This window comes from Chenopodium quinoa, unplaced genomic scaffold, assembly GCF_001683475.1.
Source record: "Chenopodium quinoa cultivar QQ74 unplaced genomic scaffold, ASM168347v1, whole genome shotgun sequence".
Lineage (NCBI taxonomy): Eukaryota > Viridiplantae > Streptophyta > Magnoliopsida > Caryophyllales > Amaranthaceae > Chenopodium > Chenopodium quinoa.
In genome coordinates, this window is record NW_018744895.1 from 528,006 (window position 1) to 547,021 (window position 19,016).

Below are 19,016 nucleotides of genomic sequence, written 5' to 3' on the forward strand. Positions count from 1 at the left end.
GAATTGGTTCCAACTTGTGCACGATTTAATTCTACTTTGTTTTGAGGTTGTGAACTCAAGTTTTATTTTGAAAAGTTGGTTTTAATTTTTAGACTTCCATTGTGTGACTTTGAAAAATAGCCTTAGCTGTTATCACGGTGGCGATAATATTTTGGTTATCTCTTAAAAAGGGTTTTATTTAAAATAAAAAGAGTATTTTTAAAGGGGGAAATTTCTAGGGTATTACAAGTTTACAACCACATATGCAAGGATGATAAAGTACGCTAATGGCTTCAACATTCAAGCATGACATAGTCCAGGAATTCTCTAACTTGAGGCAAAGATGACTCAAGTTAAAAATAAAAATATTAATCTTTTTTCAAAGAAAGGAGAAATGAAAAATATAATATTAAATGAGTCCCACGTTTTAGTTTGTCTTTGTTGCCGCCATTAGGCAGTGGGAATATATCCCCATTTTTGGAATGCTTAACTATATCCCCAAAATATCCCCATCTTTAGAATGCTTGAATATATCCCAAAATATCCCCATCTTTGAAATGGTCGAATACATCCCCCAAAAAATTGCCAAGAATTCCCCCAAAATTCATCTTACGATTTTTGTGAAAATGCATTAGTCCTCAAAATTCATTCATAGCTCATGTCCTCCGAAATGCAGGATCATAATTAACCAAAAATCAAATGGGTAAGTTTGCAGGAGGAATTTAACATGAATAGAACGTCTGAAGAGACTGAGTTATACATATTTAATTTGTGTTGTCCAATTAGTTCGGTGATGAAGTTTTGGTGAAATTGAGCAGTAAAATTCTATTATAGCTTTAGTTATATAGGAATATGATAATAATCTAGATTGGTATAAAATTGTATTTAGATGGTACCATCTCAGTACCAAAATACCCTTTCTGTAATACTAGAAAGGTTTTATTTATTTATTTATTTATTTATTTTTCTTTCTTTCTTTGTTGATATTAATATATCAATTTGTTGGTATTAAAATAACACCGTCTACATACAATTTCATACCAACAAAAATTATTATAGTCTTAAAGCTATTATAGTTTTAGACACAAAATCCGAGTTTTGTTAACTAAAAAAAGGGAAAAGAACGAACATAATTTCGGACTCTTACTTGGTCACAACAAACTACTTAATCACAGGTGGAGATCATTCCAATTATCTCAGGCCACTTGCTCCATCCTCTTCTTTGTTTTTCAATGTTTGGTGTTTAGAGAGCCACAAGGGCGGGGGTGAGAATCGACCCCAGGATCTCCTGAAACCGAAAGGGAATCTCTAACCACTTGAGCTATCCCTCACTCTCTTGTTTTTCAATGTTTGGAGTTATGGTGTTATGATGGAATCCCACTATTACTTCTCTATATTAAAGCAAACTTTACAAATTCTTTTAAATTTCAAAATAAAAAAGGAAACTACCCTTAACACAGTTATATATGTCAATTTAATGAGTTGTACAATAAAGGAGTAAACATTTACTGGTTTGCCCTTACTTGAGTCATCTTTGCCTTAAGCTATTTGAGGCAAATAAATGCTCGACATGGTCACACGTGGGTCTGAGCCACTCTTTTGTATATCCTGACATGACGCAATACGTATTAATATATAGGCTTTGTTGTGACTCGTGACGACATGTCCTATCTTGACACATCCCATAAACATCTTTAGTACCACAGTTTAATTGCCTACATTACCTCGAACTACCAAAGCAAAGCTTGACTTACTTAGTAAGATTCTTACTTTCGATTTTAAAGTTTTAGGATTCAAATTCGAGTAAGTGGGGCTACATGGAGGTGGAGATACCCTAACCTAAACCCCGTACTTTCAAGTATTAAACCTGCAAATATTATATTCCCTCCGTTTTGTAATAATCGCAACAGTTTAACTTTTACGCCATTCATATAGTTACTTTGACGATACTTTTTACCAACATATAAAAAACATATGTTGTCATGTAAAATTAGTTTTTATGTATATTTTCATCATATTAATCTTATAAATTTCTTAATTATATATAATTACAAATATTAATAGTCAAAGTATTACAATTATTATGAATGGAGGGAGTACAAAAATAACCATAAGATTTAAGCTCAGATCAAAGTCGTTCTCCTTGTTACACAAAAAAGAAAAAAAAAGTCATCTAAATTGGTCACAATATCAAATAAACTAAACATCTTTAACCATCCAATGAAAATGTTAAGTGTCAATTCTTAAGTGACTCATAACATGAACCAATCCAAACACAAACTCAACTTGATTAAGGATGACAGCTTTACTAATAAGGTTAGAAATCAACTAAAAACACTCCTCTACCACAAAAAAATAATGTCCCATACATTAACAGACAGATCATGACCCCACCCTCATGGCCCCACACCTCTAGAATCTCTTACTCTCTTTCAACTCCATCAGATTTCTCATTTCCATCTCTTTCACAGTCAACTCCAAAAAAATTGTCATCTGAAAATTCACAAAATCAGCACCAAAAAAATTCCCTTTTTATTTATGTAATTATTTTTCAATCTTCTTTTCTCCCTCAAAAATATAAAAAATGAGTTGGATGTCAATGGTAATGGGGGCAGCCCCATTTATGGTGATGATAATAGTGGAATGTGTTGAAGTTGGATTATCAACACTTAGTAAAGCAGCAATGGTCAAAGGAATGAGCAACTTTGTTTTCATTGTTTATTACAATGCTCTTGGTACCGTTATTCTTCTGCCTGTTTTTCTCTATAACATTTTCAGGTTCTTAATTTTTTTTTGATTAATTAGTTTCCTGATTGTTTAAGTGTATTTTTATTGTTAATTTTTCATGATTATTTTTTGGTATGATTGATTTTGTTAATTTATCAATTTCTTGGTTTTTGCAGAGGGAACGGAGTTCGCATCACATTTTCACTCCTTTATAAATTCTTTCTTCTTGGATTGATTGGGTTAGTTTTCTTTAACAAATATCCCTCTGACCTTAGATAAAATTTCAATTTGTCTTTTTAATGAGATTGAGTGGAATAAAATGAATGAATTAAAAAAAAAAAAAGGGTTTGGATGATTAAGGGTGAAAATTATTTAAAAAAAAGATTAAAAAAAAGTGGGGTTTAGTTATTAAAAAATAAATTCAAAAGATTGATGGTCAAGAAATGAGACTTTTTATTGAAAAAACATAATTTTGAGGGCATTCTGGATTTATTATTTCAAACAAATTTACATTGGGTAAATCATGTTTCTTCTTGTGAGATTTCCCCATATGTACGGATGGATCTTGAATCTTTGAATTAATATAGCACTAGCCGCGTTTAAAGTTGTACATAGAAAATTAAACGGAAAAAATCACTTATATTTTACGTGCCATTGATGTATTTGGGAAGGAGGAGTATAGAAGGTTGATATTTTTAGAATATTTAAAGAGAATAAATCTAAAAAAATCTCACGTGAATATGTTTTCTAATTATGTACAAAGTAGAAATAAAAGTATGCGGATAGTGCAAAATTCAAAGCGTTGCAAGTAGCTAATAAAAAAGTACGAGTAACATTTAGTTGCTGTTTTTGATTTTATATTTTAATTTGGATGTTTGAAAATTTAGTTAGAGAATTATCTGCTTTTTTTTGTTGATAATGGGGTTTTTGATTTTGTCTAATTTATGGCAGGATTTGTTTGTTGCAGATATGTGCCTACACTGGCATCAACTATAGCTCTCCAACTCTAGCAGCAGCTATTGGCAATCTTATTCCGGTTTTCACATTCATCTTAGCTGTCATTTTGAGGTAAGGATTGCTATAAAAATTTGGATGCTTATTGTTGCTACTTTCATATAGATCAACTTGAAGAAAATGACAGGGTACATGTTAGAGTCGGATTTCATTTGATGAAGAAGTGAGGTCGAATTTTGCTTCTGTTTGTGCTGAATAAGATGTTTCACAAATTAACACTGATATATGATTCATAAACAAATTTGGGGTTTGTATCTTTTTGTAAATGATTCTGTTATATTTTCAAAGAGGGTTTAATTTTAGTTATCTTGATTTGTTCAATAATTTCATAAAAGTGATGTATTAGGAATACTTGCAAACATGAGGACAAAAATTATGGCTATTTGGTTGTTTATTACTTATTCGTGTCACATGGAGAGTGTTGAAGGTTCATAGAAGGAAGATTGACAATGGAAAACCACATGGGAGGAAATATTATCAAATGGTCTCTACTCTCTAAAGTCTAAACTACCAAATCATCTGTGGTCCTAAGTCCTAACCTATAAGTGCTCGAAAACCACACTACTAATTTTCACAAACTACTATCATTGAATCTTCACAAATTGAATAGTTGTGCTAAATTTGGATGTGGGAGTTCCATGCGATCAAGTAGCCATGAATCATGTTTGGTGTAAAGTTTTTCAGCTTCTAAGCCAAAATGATAAAGTTGCATGGGGTAGCTTATTCTGATTGGCTTTCGGCTGTTTTGCCAAAGTTATCTATTATGCATACATACTAACATCTTTGAGAGCCATTAATGACTCAAAAAACCAATTGAAGCAGCTAATGCTACTAGGAAGTTAAACAAAAGTTAAGCAGCCCAAAGAAACATGAAACAACTGCACTGTTTGCATGGTGCTGCTTGATGTAGTGCATGATGGGTACAAATCAAAGTATTGTGCAGCCACATTGCTTTGTCTTTGATCTGTTATTGTGTCCCTAACCATCCCTGGACGCTTTGGAGTCCATCTCCCACGTTGAGTTTAATGCTCACAGACGTTCTCTCAAGCTCGTTTTTCGGGGACCTTAATTAAGCAGCAGCAGCAGCAGCAGTAGTAGTAGAAGGAAAACAGGTTGAAATTGTGAAAGAATGTTGTAAAATTATAGAGAAAGACTGGGATTTATAACTTCATCACTTAAAACTTTACTCTTACTTTCAGTTTGCCTGTTTAAGCATGGTTCTTGAAGCCAACTTTCATTTCTGGGTAAGATTTTGATAGTTTATCTGCATGAAATTATGCATGTGTTTCTCCTGATGGAGGAGAAAGCTTATAAGTTTAATTACACAACAATTGTGAAGGATGGAGAAGCTTGACTTGAGGAATCTCAGCAGCCAAGCAAAATGCTTAGGCACGATTGTTGCAATATCAGGAGCAATGGTGGTAACTCTCTACAAAGGGCCTCCATTGATAACTCAAACTCCTGATGCTGCATCTAATAAGCTTCTTGCAATGCCATTAAATTGGACTCTTGGTGGCCTTCTTTTGGCAATTACTTCTCTATTGTCATCAACAGGCAACATTCTTCAGGTCAATATTGTCTTTTCACTCTATCAATGCCATTTCATGGATTTTGGTTATTCTTAATAGCACATTCAGAATCACAACACTATATATATATACTTCCTCTGTTTTTTTTAATTGCACCATTTGCCATTTCACGTATGCTGATGCAATACTTTGGCCATTCAATCAATCAATCAATCAAAGCCTTAATGCCATAAGTGAGGTCGACTACATGAACCAAAAGTAGACTTTGGCCATTAATATATTAAATTATACTTAAGTAAGAATTATAATAATTTGATATTTGAAAAGTAGACGTCAAAACAAATCTAACAAGATCCCACATGGTTGTGTGAATAATGTAAAATCCCAAATGGTGCAATTAAAAAAAAAAAATGAAGTATAAGGTTCAATTCTGACATTCTGCTACATGGAACTGACTTTTACACTAATTTACCTTTTTTTTTTTTTTGTTTTTTTCAGACAGCTACTGCCAAGGAATGCCCAGATGAGCTGACTCTAGTCTTCTTCTACAGTTTATTTGGGACTGTGCAATCTGCTGCTGTTTCTGTCTTTGTGGAGAGTGACCCAAATAAATGGATATTGCATCATAGGATTGAGATCATTGCTATAATCTATGCAGTAAGAAATTTTTTTTAAATAATTTTTATCATTATATTCATGACTTGATTGATTCTTTCCAATCATCAATCTTATAATCATTTGTTGATTGTAGGCAGTAACAACCACTGTTTTTCGCAATACTGTCATTACATGGTGCCTACGTGAAAAGGGACCTGTCTATGTAGTTTCTTACAAGCCTTTAGCCATTGTCATTGCAATGATCATGGGGTTGTTGTTTCTAGGGGATAACCTCTATCTTGGAAGGTATGTATAATTACTATTCCCTTTAATTTTCTTATATTTATATTTCTATTAACAATTGACACAGATGCCTCGGAAAATTTGCGGATCCATTTTCTCTCTTCCTTTATGATCCTTTTGGTGGGGCAAGGGGGTAAAGGAGAGAAATACCTTATGAGAAAGTTCAGCTAGATGAAAAAAAATAAAAATAAAAATGAAGGATTATTATTAATTTAAATTCAGATTTTGTTGTTAAAACCAAGACAAAAACGAATTCCTTTTGTAAAATCTTAAAACAAGACTGATTTTTTTTTTTTAAAAAAAAGATCATTGTTGGCTGAAATATTTTGTTGCAATGTTATACAAAGGCTTTCAGGCTTATATAATATTATATGATTATAATATAAAGCTGATTCCTGAGGTGTAATTATGTGGTGTGCAGTGTCATTGGATCAGTTGCAATTACTGCTGGATTTTACTCGGTCATTTGGGGACAAGCCAAAGAAAATGATGATCTTGCTTCTGGTAATGTCAGTAAGTTAGAGTCGACAGGCGACCTAAATGCCTCTCTGTTAAAAAACATTGATGACAGCATTTGTGGAAGTGCTTGATACAGTTGAAATTAAAAATGGTAATGTCATTATGAGCTACATTTCGTAAGTTCTATATGATAAGAAATTAAGAATACAATTTGATATATAATTCAGGTTGCAGGTAGAAATTTAGTTATTGAGCTTGCCTCCCTGTATGCTGCCATCCACTAGATTCATTTGCTTTGTCCGTCTATTCTATTAGTACCATATTTAGCAGAGATTCACCTAATTTTCTTAGCAGCTTTTTTCTATGGATTCTATCAATCTAACCTCTTTGTGACCCAAGCTATTCACAACCGTCTTAATCAATTATATTCTTTCCCTCTGGGCCTTCTCTTTATCAAGGTCTCGCATTTTGATTTATAATACTCTAATTGTTTCATTTATACTTGGGACGTGTTTGGTATCAATATTGGAAATGGGGTGAAAAGGAACATAGGGGGAAAGGAATTATTTAACCCCTTACCTTTTCATTTGTTTGATTTAACCATGAAAAAAACGTAAACCTAACTCCCTTTCTTTTTGTTTGAGGAAGGTAAGGGTAATTGTTACTTTAGATTTTAGAGAGGTAACAAATAGGTGGAAACTATTACCTTTAGGAAATGGTATTTCTTATCCAAAATTTCTAACCAAATACTTGGTAACAATAATGGTTTAACGGATCTTTAAAAAAAAATAATGGTTCAACTGAATCTGTTTTAGAACCAAAAAAACACTCTTACTAAGCATGCCCTTAATGTTTACTCAGACACTGGTATGTATGTTGGGTAGTGGAACTTATCCTAATGTTAGTCTCACCTTGATTCGTAAATGTGGACATGATTGGATACAAGTGCGTGGAGTTCTGTCTACACATCTTATCTCAAGTCCAATTTGTAGAATACACTACTTGACCTTGTATTAGCTATGACAAGAACATCAAAACCTTACTCCTTAATTTCTAAAAATATGTATTATATGTACTGTAATTTGTATCATCGTCCACACTCATGTCAGATATATCAAGTTGCATACATGGGCACTAAAGATAATAGAAGAGTTGATGTAGCAAGTTTATACTGAAAAGAGTCTTCTGCTCATAAAGCTTGTAATCTTTCTCCATACAAAACTTAGACAACACACAACAGTACTATACTACGTAATATATGATCTTCTCATAGCTGTACCGAGAAGTGCACCAAAACTTTTCTCCTAATTTTGTAAAATCATATAGTATAAATTGTAACTTGTTTAAGATCAGGAATAGCTATATGATGAGTAACCCATGTAATTCAACCGAGGCCGTACATTTTGGTGATTATAAACAGGGTCACTATAATCAACAGCTTTTATCACCATTGCTTCACGCCTTCCATCCTGTTCTTGAACTGCTCCAAATACTATCTCACTCTTGTCAGAGCCCTTCTCACCAGCTGCTTTTGTATTCAACTTAACATTCCTCTGTTGCGGCTTCTGCTGCTGTTCCTGCTCCTGCTGTTCCTCCTGTTGTTGAGAAATCATCCCTTGACGCTGATGAAAATCAGCATCTCGTCCTTCATAATAACCTTGGCCTTGTCTTAATTGCTGTTGGGGGTATGGTTTTCTCATAATAGAAGTCCTAGTTTCTACATTTTCTAGTCCCGGTGGCTCATCTCCATAACTAGTTTGCATAGGCCATGAATGATCTGGATGCCTGTTTAGTTGCTGGAAGTGTCTCAGATGATCATGATGGCGTGTTTTCCTCTTTCTGAAACCCGAAAATAATAACCCTGCAAACACTTCAGCCACTGAGGAACTGGCATTGATTATAAGCCTTCCAAACGAGAATAATAAGCCTTCTTCCTCTTCACCATATTCATCTTCCGGGGGTATTAGTGGTGGCCTCACTGATTTTGGAGGTCTCTGATACGGTGCTGCAATAGCGTGACTGTTTATTTGCATTCTTGGATCCTGGACATATAAATAGAAAATCATAAAAGCACTAATTAGAAATATTTAATTTGAGTAGGTGACTCAGTAGTTTGTAGTTATGTCTTGAGGTTTTTACTGGTCTCTTGGTTGAAAATAAGGCTTGCACTCTCTGCTTGAGCAATGCCAACATATACCCAAAGAACATAGCTGCAACAAGGACTACTACACCTGAAATGATGAAGAGATATTTCGTAAATAGTTTGATAGAAGGCGTCGTACTTTATATTTTTAGCAAGCTATTTAGTCACAAATGGTCTGAATTTTCTCTAAACCGTTTTCATGAAACTATGTTATATCTTGAAGGGAAGGAATAACGTGACGACCAATGTTTGTTGGAGGGAGCATTTTTTTTAAAGGTAAAGCATGTAATCAAGGTTTTGAGCTGAAAAAGATGGTTGAAATGCCGCAGTTTATAAGTTTTTTTTTTTCTTTTTATATTTTTTGACGGAAGACACTTTTGTTATTACTGTCTTGGCTATACCGAAATATAAGTTTTCCTCGGTCTGCTGATCGTGTTGAATTGGTGGCTGCTCATAAGAACAATCAGCCTCATGGAGTTGTATTTCACGAATCGCTTGGTTTCCTCTATCTGTGACTAGGAGTGAGCAGCTACTTCGTACATACACTAGGTCAAAATCATCAGAAAACTTTGCATCTTCGCTAGCTCCATCCATATGACTTCCTCCATGGCTCCATTTCCCTCCTGCTATTGTAGTAATTCCTGAAAAAAAAAAAAAAAAAAAAAACAAAAAAACCTTATCGTCTTTATAGATAGGATTCAATGACCTTGAATGAACTGAACGAGGAATCGTATGAGATGAAAATTTCAGTAATGGTTATGCAGTGTGGCTTAAGGATGTTGTACGACTTGTATCGATCAACTTTGCCAGTATAACCCAAAAATAAATAAATCATGTATTCCTACTAGGTATTACTAAACAGATTTACAGAAATTTCTGTATGTATTATCGAAAATACAAATCGATACCTGCATCAGTGATTTTCCTGATGGCCATATTCATGGTGTCAGCAATGTAGATGTTTCCGCTATCATCGACTGTTAGACCTTTGGGGCCATACATTCTCGCATCTCTTAGTTTCCCATCTACGTGCCCAGTGTAGCCTTCGGGTGATCCTGCAATAATTTTTGGCCTGCTATCTGAAGAGATTTATGGTTTAAATTGTAAGTCAAGCTAAAGGCTCATAAACATCTACTGCATGTAAAATTATCAAAAGACCTGCCTGTTGCATCAGTTGCTTGTCAAAAAAATTTAAAGCGATAAGCCCTGCATTTGGTCTGAATGGATACTTAAGAACAGGTTCCTTTTAGCTTTAGGAATTAGGATCATTCAGATTTACTTTGATCGTGTGACACATTATCGCGATAAAACTTTTAGTTCCATTCAATCGTTCATGTTATGTTTGATTCTGATACGGTTTAGGTGTAGCTTGTCTGTTTTGTTTCATGTAGTATAATAGCAATTTTAATTAAAAATGCGTTTTGTGTACGGTTGGCCACATTATGTGGCCGCTTGTAAAAGAACAAAGTAACCCCTATAACACAAACCATGTAACCTCTGTAATACTGACCGAGTAAATTTTATAACACTAATCGAGTAACTCTTGTAACACTGATCGAGTAACCCCCATAACACTAACGAAGTAACCCTCATGCGGTGGCTAGCACATAAGAATTTTTTATTTTGATCTAGTCATAAATTTTTTAGAAAATTTATTTATGAAAATCGCCATTTCAATAAAATGGAGTTTCTTTTTTGTTAGAACCTTATCAATATTACAAAAAGAAGAAAAATTTGTACTATTTGGTTTTGAAAGTAAAAGAATGATAGCAAAAATTCCCAAGATATGTTATTTATTGTACTTTTACAAATTAAAGAAGAGTCTTCTTCCAAACTAAAGTAAGTAACCCGACATTATCATCTTAAAGTTGGTCAAGACAAATGCAAATCCTCTTGAAAACTAATTGCCTCAAATAAAGAGAATCCAGGATAAACTACAACACAAGTTTCAACTTTAGCCCTTGAACAAGCTACTAATATACTTCAAACTCATTACACCAATTATTGTCCGAGCTTGCAAAAAGTATTGGATTAAAAAAATAACTTGGGCTATTGTCGTGGAAATATATAATTGTTGTGTTATTTCAATAATGCCAATTCTTGAGAAGTTTAATGTCCACTTAAAATACCTAAAATCACTTTATTTTCTACGCGTTCTATTAAAATGGTAGTTATACATGTATTTTGAATTTTAAAGCATGCATGAGATGCATATTAATTAATTTAATTATATTACAGAGCATTACTCATAAACTCTTAGTCCATTTGAATTAGGAATATGATTTATAATGAAGAAATCACACAATAACTTTTAACATTTACATGGAATTATGATAATAGTTTTCAATATACAAATGCTAATCTAAAATCAATCAAGACTTACATCGAGACAATGGTGTTGAAATCTTGTAAAGATTATTGTTGACAGAATCCAACATTAGAAGCTCTCCTGTTGGGGATGCCTGAACAGAATACGGCTCAATCCCAACCTTACTTCCATCGAAAACCGTCTCAACTGTATATCCAGCCTCGAATTTCATCAATGAACGACTCGCAACAGCTGAAATGAACACCCATATGCATACATAGCCTCAGTTAATCAGTCTAATATAATGTAACATGCACTGCTGATGCATTACATCAGAACACTGCAGGAACCACAGAATTTGCCGAATAGAACTGATTTGAATCGTCGTAAAGTACATTTCTAACCTTTCTCTGGCTTAATGACTGGAGTTCTTAGAGACCAAAGCCATTTGAAGACAGTAGACACCACATTAGTGACTATACCAGCTACTATTCCTGACAACATAAAAAATAAAAGGCAAAAAATTTAAGTAGGAAAAAAAAATTGTTTATTTATTAAGGAATTTTAAAATTGTAAAAGAGTTAACTTACTTGCAGGAGGAGATGCTGAAACATATGATATATCATTGAAAAATATCAGAAATATGAGAAGGGAAATAACCCATTTCTTAGACATTTTGTTGGATGTTTCAATGAAGAAGATATTATTGCAAGTTTATATTAGTTTTTCCCATAAAAGTGGAAAATAAAATGTTTCTTTAAAAGGAAAGTTATATATAGAAGATTGAAATATAAACATATAGGAATATTTCTGCCTTGAAATGAAAGAGGATGAGGAAGAAGGTCGATTTATAAGAAAACTAAAATATGTATGTAGGGAAAAAGCAATAGATATGCAACGACGGAATCATTTGCTTTATGTCTTTGTCCCATTTGAACGTGTACACATTATTACACTAGTTATGAGTACTGTTTTGGGGCTTTTTGGAAACTCTCGGGATATAGGTCTTGAACTCGGCCAGATGGACTCGGTCACCTGCAAAACAACAAATATTCCGGTTAACGGAATATTCGCCTCCGACGATCAAGTTAGTCACCGGAAAACGAAATAATTGTAGAGAGAGAAAGTAGAGAGAAGTTGGAGCTATTCAATGCTCTTTTTATGATGTCTTAATCCACCCCCCATCATAAATGATTGGGGTATTTATAGCGGTGAGAAAGTGTGCCCCTTTAGGGTTAGTACACTAAAAGGCTGGACTCTGATTGGCGGCGCAATTAGGTTAGGACATGTGTCCTATAGTTGTGCCGTTTTGTGGCTTTCTAGGGATTTGGGTCTCTTGATGTAAGGAGGCCTTTTCTCTCTTTAGGGTTCTCCTATCTTTGACACGTGTCTTCTTCCTATAGGGACACGTGTCTCCCTTTTATTGGGCCATGTGTCGCTATAGGATTGGACCACGTATGGGGGTATTTTTTACCCTAAACATTTGCCCCTCATAGGGGGTGACTCGTACCGTACGGGCCGCCACCCCTGATCTTTATCAGTCCACTGTTGGCCGAATGTTTGGGCTGATGGAGCATTAGCACTAATAGGAGACGGACAGTACTGTCCGTCTACCCATGGGGTTTTTCATTTGGGCTAGCTGCCTTGATTATTGGTCCGCCTGATTTTATTAGTGGACCTGAGTCTTAAAATTAGGCGGACGGGGCGTGCCGTCTGGCTTTGGGTGAAATAATTGTCTTCCGTAATTTTTGAAATGACCGTTCGGATTCTGCTGACCTGGCCGGTCTATTTTGACGCGCCATTAGGATGGCCGCACATCTTCCCGTCTTAAATGACGGAGCGGTTTTTTAATTTAACTATTTAAGACTCTAGGTTAAACTTTTTAAAAGTTACCATTTGAGCTTCTGGGCGGGAAAGGTGGTTTACCATTTTGCCCTCATAAATTTGGCCTAACAATAGGAATTATTTGACTTCATTTTGTTACTTTGGAAATTTGCGTATTCTAGAGAGAAGTTAGAGTTTTTAGAGAGAGAAAGTAATTTTCTTCCCAAATCTTCGAGAGCTCCGCCGTGTTCCTTGAGTTTGTCGGTCAAGTTCTTGAGTTTTCTGGTCAACCCTCAAGATCTTCAAAGACTTCAAGGTTTTCTACACGTATAGAGGTAACCGCCTGCTCATCCTCAGTTCTTCCTTTTTTCTTTGCTTGTTTTATTTTTATAAATACGAATTGGCATAACACTCGGCTTCGTCCATTTCTCCTTATGAGGCCGACCGTTCTCCTGGGACTAAGGAGTCTAGAGTGGACAAGGACGAGTCCTCCTCTCTATGGAGTGGGTCCATTTCTAGTGCGTACCAACTCACCCCCACCTATTCTTCTCTGTCCCTGCAGTCGAGCATGGCTCGTACGAGGCAAACGTACAAACGAGACGTCCCTAGAAACCCTGATGGGAGTATAGTGGACCCCCTAGTCCCCTACGATCCGAGCAATACGATCGGGAGACCACGAACACAACCACTGTTAGTGGTAGTGCATGCTCCGCGGTTAAGGTGACGACCTCCTTTGAAGAATGCCAAAATCAGCAAGGCACTTCTTCTTTAAGGGAGGCGTCCGGGCAAAATCGGGAACCACCCCCCTCGCAATTTACTAGCTCGGCCTTGATGCCGTCTGAGCTGCCATTTTCTGGAAGGCATCCTTCCTCTTTTTAAGCGGACGCTGGGGCGTCCGTCCAAAATTCGCAACAACCCTCAATCCAAACTACCAGGTCGGCTAGGCCTAGGATTGGCATTCATATTGTTGAGCCGGCTGACTTGCCCCCTCGCAACGCTTTTCCTTTAGGAAACCAAGCGGACGCTATGGGAAGGAAAGATAAGGGCAAAAAGCCCTTGGTGCTTGAAGGCACCATTGTTACAGGGCTCCAAGGGAGGGAGCTCGGCTGAGGCTGCTGAACTGGACATAGTGTTGTCCTCTAAATTTGGGGCCTCTCCCCAAGATGCCGGAGGAGAGGTTGAGAGCCCGGACTCCAATTAGGCGGTTGAGGAGCCAAATGCTAATAATTTCAAGCACCCGTATGCCTGTACGGTTGGCAACACTGCCTTGACCTTCATGCACTTAAAGTTTGAGGAGCTCAAGGAGTTCCTCCACTAGGGAGAAGGCTACGAAATCGTAGCGCCCACTCGCTCTTACTTAGTGGCCGCCTAGGAAAGCAAGAGGCAGCGGGAGAAATGCTTCAGTGTCTACCACGCTACCTTGGAAGTGGGCCTTCGCTTCCCTTTTCATCCGTTCGTCCAAGAGCTCCTGGACGAGTATTGTATTGCAATTTTCAAGCTGGTGCCGAACAGCTGGTTAAACATTTTTGGCTATCTGGTGATGTTCCTTTGGCAAGGCTTCAAGCCAGATGTCCCAGTTTTTTGTGAGATGCATTCTGTGGTTTGCCTTGATGGTGGCACGGACGACTGGTTTATTTTGAGCACCCAGAATGATTATATGGTGGTGATGGGTAGGTCATCCAAGTGGCGAGACTGGAAGCACCGATTCTACCGCATTAAGATAAGTAAAGAAGAGTTTAATTTGCGGATGAATCAGTTCAATGCCGACCCGATTCAGCTCGGCCACGGGTAGCACAGACCCAGCAAGCCGCCTGTCCATCTTGATTACATGCGCCAACTGGACTACTTCGGAGTCAGGAAGGTAGTCAGGGATTAAAAGACGGTGGTTGTGCCGCTCAATTGGATCCCGCTGGTCGCATGGCTTAGGAACCCGGTATTCATGTCGGTCTGTGGCCAATACAAGAACTACCCTCAAGGTGGAGCCTTGTGACTTAGTCATCCGAATGTTATTTGTAATATGAAAATATTCTAACACTTCTTCTCTTCTTTTTCTCTCCTCAGACGTAGCTCTTGGAATGCTGGATCCTAAGCAGAAGGGGGAGGTTGACATGTCGGAGCTGGACATAATGCGGTACAAACTCCGCCAACAGCAGCACGACCAGGCTAAGGAGGTAATGACAATATGTTCTTTTCTTTTATTTTATTTTTTTTTTGTTTTTTTTGCCGAGCTGGTGTGTTGGAAGGAGAATTCTTCCTCATTCACTCGGACGCACTTTGTCTTGCCTTCATGCCGAGTTGGTAGGTTGGGAAGAGGTTCCTTCTCAACTATGCTCGGACGCTTGCTTCATTTTATTTGACTTTAACTCGTTTCTTTCAGGCGGCAGCTCCTACTCCCTGGTCGAAGAGAAAGTGGCCGTCTTCTGCTTCTAAGGACGACCAGTCGTCCAAAGCCAATAAGACAACAACCACAAAGGCTAAGTGTTCCACCAAGGCGGCTAAGGTCACGCCGCAGACTACTTCAAAGCAGTCTAAAGGAGAACCACTCCAGCTGTCACCTAGTGGGGTCTCCAAGCCCGTGGATTCGCAAACTGAGGTGGTCCACGATGAGTCCGTCCATGCGCACAATGGGGGTAAGTCGTCCCCGGCAAAAACGACCAGCAAACTGAGGTGGATCCACGATGAGTCCGTCCATGCGGACAATGGGGGTAAGTCGTCCCCGGCAAAAACGACCAGTAACTCGGCCTCGACTTCGCATGTTGAGGTGGTAGACAAATCTTATTGGCAGAAAGCTGCTTCTCAGTCGGCCGAAGAGCAACTCGGCCGCACTCAAGAGGGAGGGGATCAACCGCTGCCCCCTCCTTTGTTCAACCTTCCATCTCCTCCATCTTTCTCGGACTGTATGTTGAACATTCGTACGCCATTTTACTTGTGTTTTCATGAACTTTCTTGATTACTTTAACATCCTTCCTTACTTTGTGCATACATTCCTGAGAAGATACACATGAAGCAACCTAGCCAGTCGCTCACAGGCGCTGACCAGAAACTATTAGGGAGGCCATGCAGCGAGCCGTCCCTAAGGAGCAACAGGATAAATTCCGCGGCATAAATGAAGGATTCCTTGGCCCAATGATTAATTGTAGCGCCGAGGTAGAATTTCTTAATAGCACTTGGCTTATTTTTGCTTTCATACTTAGATTATTTTCTTAGTTTGCTTTTGCTCAGTTGTTTCCGTCCGGATGCTTCTTCCTCAAGCTTAGTGCCTTCTTGGATGGAAGGATAAAGAGAATAAGAAAATCAAGACGGCCTAGCCCACAATCAACCGGATACAAGACAAGAACACCGGCAGCTTGGCCCTGCAGAAGATCCATTACGAGACGGCCCTTAAAGCTCTCTCCAAGAAATCAGCTCGCACTACAAGAAAACGCTCATTTACCGATGGGATTTACTGATGGCTAGAAAAATCCGTCGGTATTGTGAGATATACCGATGGTCAAGCTATCGATATACTTTTTCCAATGGCTTTTTTCCATCGGTAAAATATTATATTTTAAAAGAAAAATTAAATTTTTTTTTACCGATGCGTAAAAGCCATCGGTATAAAATAAATAGCGATGGCTTTTGGCTATTGGAATTTTACCCTAGCTCATGCCTTACTCTTTCTCACTTTTCCACTCAAGCCTCTCTTCCCATTTTCTCTCTCCTCCATCTCTCTCCACTCATACCTTTTCTCTCTCCTCCGTTTCCCTCCTCTCACGCCATCCCTCTTACTCCCTCTCTGGTATTCTCCTTCCTCTCCATTCGTTTTTTCTCTCTCCCCTCGATCTCTTTATCTCTCCCTTTGATAGTTGCGGTGTTATGGCGTTGTTTATTGCGGTGTTGCGGCGGTGTTGTAGTGGTGTTCGGTTTTTTGGTCAAATTCGACCATAAAAACTCCAAATCTGGAGTATTTATGGTCGAATTTGACCATTTAAACCTTAATTATGTGAAAAATTGAAGGTATGTTCGCTTTTGGTTGATTTCGTGGGTTTTTAGTTGATTTTGTTTGTTGATTTTGCTTTTTTAGTTCATTTCATTATTGGTTGTTGATTTTTCATGGTTATCTTTGTTTTATAGTTAATTTCGGCGGTGTTGTGTTGATTTTGGTTTATTTTATGGGTTGATTTCGTGTGTTTTCGTGTTTTTGGGGTTGAATTTCGTTCTTTGGTGGATTTTTGATTTTTATCTTTGTTGTTTTTAGTTTTTTTTGGTTGATTTTGAGGTTATTTCGTTTGATTTTTTGTTGATTTCGGGTTGATTTTTCGTTGATTTTGTGCTGTTCCGGGTGGTGGTTAAAGGTGTTAAGTGGTTCACGGTGGTGGTGGTAGGTGGATTAGGGTTGCGGTGGTGGTAGGTGGATTAGGGTTGCGGTGGTGGTGGTAGGTGGATTAGGGTTGCGGTGGTGGCGTGGTGGGTGGTTGGGGGTAGTTGGCACTAGGAGGTATGAGTAGGGCAGGTGGGGTATGGGGCAGGGGGGGTAAGGGGGGTAGTGGGTGGGTATGGGTTTTATATTTATTTTTTTAAGAAAATTTATCAATGGCTTTTGCCATCGGTGATAAAAAAATACCGATGGCTTATTCCATCGATATTTAAAAAGTTTGCAATAGTTTGTTTCCATCGGTAAAACTATCGGTATTTTGTTTACCGATGGCTTTTCCATCGGTATTTTCAATTTTTTCGATGAATTGTTATCCGATGGCAGCCATCAGTAAACGGAATACCGATGGTTTTTTTATACTTTTACCGATGAATTTTGACCATCGGTATTTGGCTCATTTCTAGTAGTGTCTGTAGTCGGCAGAATGAGGCCATCGTCAAGATGGAAATGCACTCAAAAGAAAGCAGCTGGCCAGGCAAGCGCTTCAGCTGGAGCGAGACGAGGCGGTCGCAAACGCCTCTCAGTGGAAGGAGGGCTTTGAAGCCTCCGAGAAACTGAAGAGTGAGTTGAGCTCGTCCCAAGAAGCTCTTCAGACGGCCGTGGATTAAGTAAACTCCCTCAAACATGAGGTTGAGAGCTTGAACAAGTCCATTGCGGACTTATTCGTGCAGTTGAAGGCTCCTTGACCGATTAACCTTGCAGAGGCCATCTGTATAGAGCATAGGGCCGAGGAAAAGCTGAAAAGCAGCTTCTACGAGGCCTTCTCCCGGATGGTCGAGGAGGGCGAGGCGGCTTACTATGAGGAGTGCTTCACTAAGCGCCTCAACTACGTCTTCCTCAAGGAGGAGACCGAGGCTATCGACAAGCCTCCTCTCGTGCTTGATTAAACTTCCTCTGAATTTGAAGTCGAGGAAGATGATAATGGAGTGGAGCTGAAGTTGACCGGCGAGGAGAAGCCGGCCGAGGAGGTGCCTACCGAAGCTGCGACCAGCGATGGGAAGTCGGTCGAGGAGGAGCCTGCCAAAGATGATAAGCCGGCTGAATGAAGAGCGCAGTTCCACCAGCTGCTGTTTTAAAGCTTTTTGTACTTTAGTTCTATTTCCTTGTTTTTGAAAAATCTTATCTCTGGCCACCTTTTTTGAGTGGTCTTGTAATATACTTTTTATTTCGCCGTTTGTTTTGTACGACTTTAATTTATGAAGTTCTTCTTTTTCATCCATACTTAGCATTTTTTAAGCAATTTTTCATGCTTTTATTTGCTTTTGCGTACGAATGAGTTATTTCTCATAGGGGGTATGTGTAGGACTTTAGATACTCTAAGCGGAATTTCATGAATTATATTCATAAGCATCTAATAACCAAGATCTATGCACAACACATAAAGAACATATAATTATACCTTTGAAGCGTGATTCCACTTGTAATCGAGCATGAAGAATAGGAGTGTTAAGTTTCGTAGTTTCCAACACTACGTGGAATGAAACCCTCCCAAAATCCGCACACAAATTAAAATAACTAAACATGCATATTAATTAACAGTCACATAATTAATTAACAAAGAGAAAGAGAAAGACAAGCGTACCCTTGATGCGTGCTTCACTCCTTTTAGAGCTCGAACTTGAAAGCGTAAAGCTTTGCAAATGCACAAGCCTCTAACGGATCTCACCCTCGAGACCCGACCCGAACGGCCCCTACCCCAAAGCTTAGACGGGGTTGGAC

The 19,016-nt window shown here is 37.9% G+C and overlaps 2 protein-coding genes across 2 annotated transcripts; one reads left to right on the plus strand and one right to left on the minus strand.

Moving 5' to 3' along the window:
- The first annotated feature begins 2,428 nt into the window (after positions 1-2,428).
- LOC110706001 (WAT1-related protein At5g40230-like) lies at positions 2,429-6,912 on the plus strand. Its single transcript, XM_021883920.1, has 7 exons — positions 2,429-2,757; positions 2,883-2,945; positions 3,658-3,774; positions 5,060-5,288; positions 5,748-5,906; positions 6,001-6,152; positions 6,571-6,912. Exons 1-7 carry the CDS (start codon positions 2,564-2,566, stop codon positions 6,737-6,739), a joined length of 1,083 nt encoding a protein of 360 aa, XP_021739612.1. The 5' UTR covers positions 2,429-2,563; the 3' UTR covers positions 6,740-6,912.
- A 133-nt stretch (positions 6,913-7,045) lies between these two features.
- LOC110705999 lies at positions 7,046-11,859 on the minus strand. Its single transcript, XM_021883919.1, has 7 exons — positions 11,650-11,859; positions 11,464-11,553; positions 11,135-11,311; positions 9,660-9,830; positions 9,153-9,392; positions 8,748-8,839; positions 7,046-8,650 (listed from the first exon to the last, which is right to left on the minus strand). Exons 1-7 carry the CDS (start codon positions 11,732-11,734, stop codon positions 7,958-7,960), a joined length of 1,548 nt encoding a protein of 515 aa, XP_021739611.1. The 5' UTR covers positions 11,735-11,859; the 3' UTR covers positions 7,046-7,957.
- Between the last annotated feature and the right edge of the window lie 7,157 nt (positions 11,860-19,016).

Excerpts from the sequence above, each read along its gene's own strand:
- LOC110706001 (XM_021883920.1), top strand. The coding sequence starts at position 2,564 with ATGAGTTGGATGTCAATGGTAATGGGGGCAGCCCCATTTATGGTGATG. Across the intron at positions 2,946-3,657 it reads TTTCTTCTTGGATTGATTGG|GATTTGTTTGTTGCAGATAT; the intron begins GTTAGTTTTCTT and ends AATTTATGGCAG. Across the intron at positions 5,907-6,000 it reads TCATTGCTATAATCTATGCA|GCAGTAACAACCACTGTTTT; the intron begins GTAAGAAATTTT and ends TGTTGATTGTAG.
- LOC110705999 (XM_021883919.1), bottom strand. The coding sequence starts at position 11,734 with ATGTCTAAGAAATGGGTTATTTCCCTTCTCATATTTCTGATATTTTTC. Across the intron at positions 11,554-11,649 it reads TTCAGCATCTCCTCCTGCAA|GAATAGTAGCTGGTATAGTC; the intron begins GTAAGTTAACTC and ends TTATGTTGTCAG. Across the intron at positions 9,831-11,134 it reads TTCAACACCATTGTCTCGAT|ATAGCAGGCCAAAAATTATT; the intron begins GTAAGTCTTGAT and ends AAATCTCTTCAG.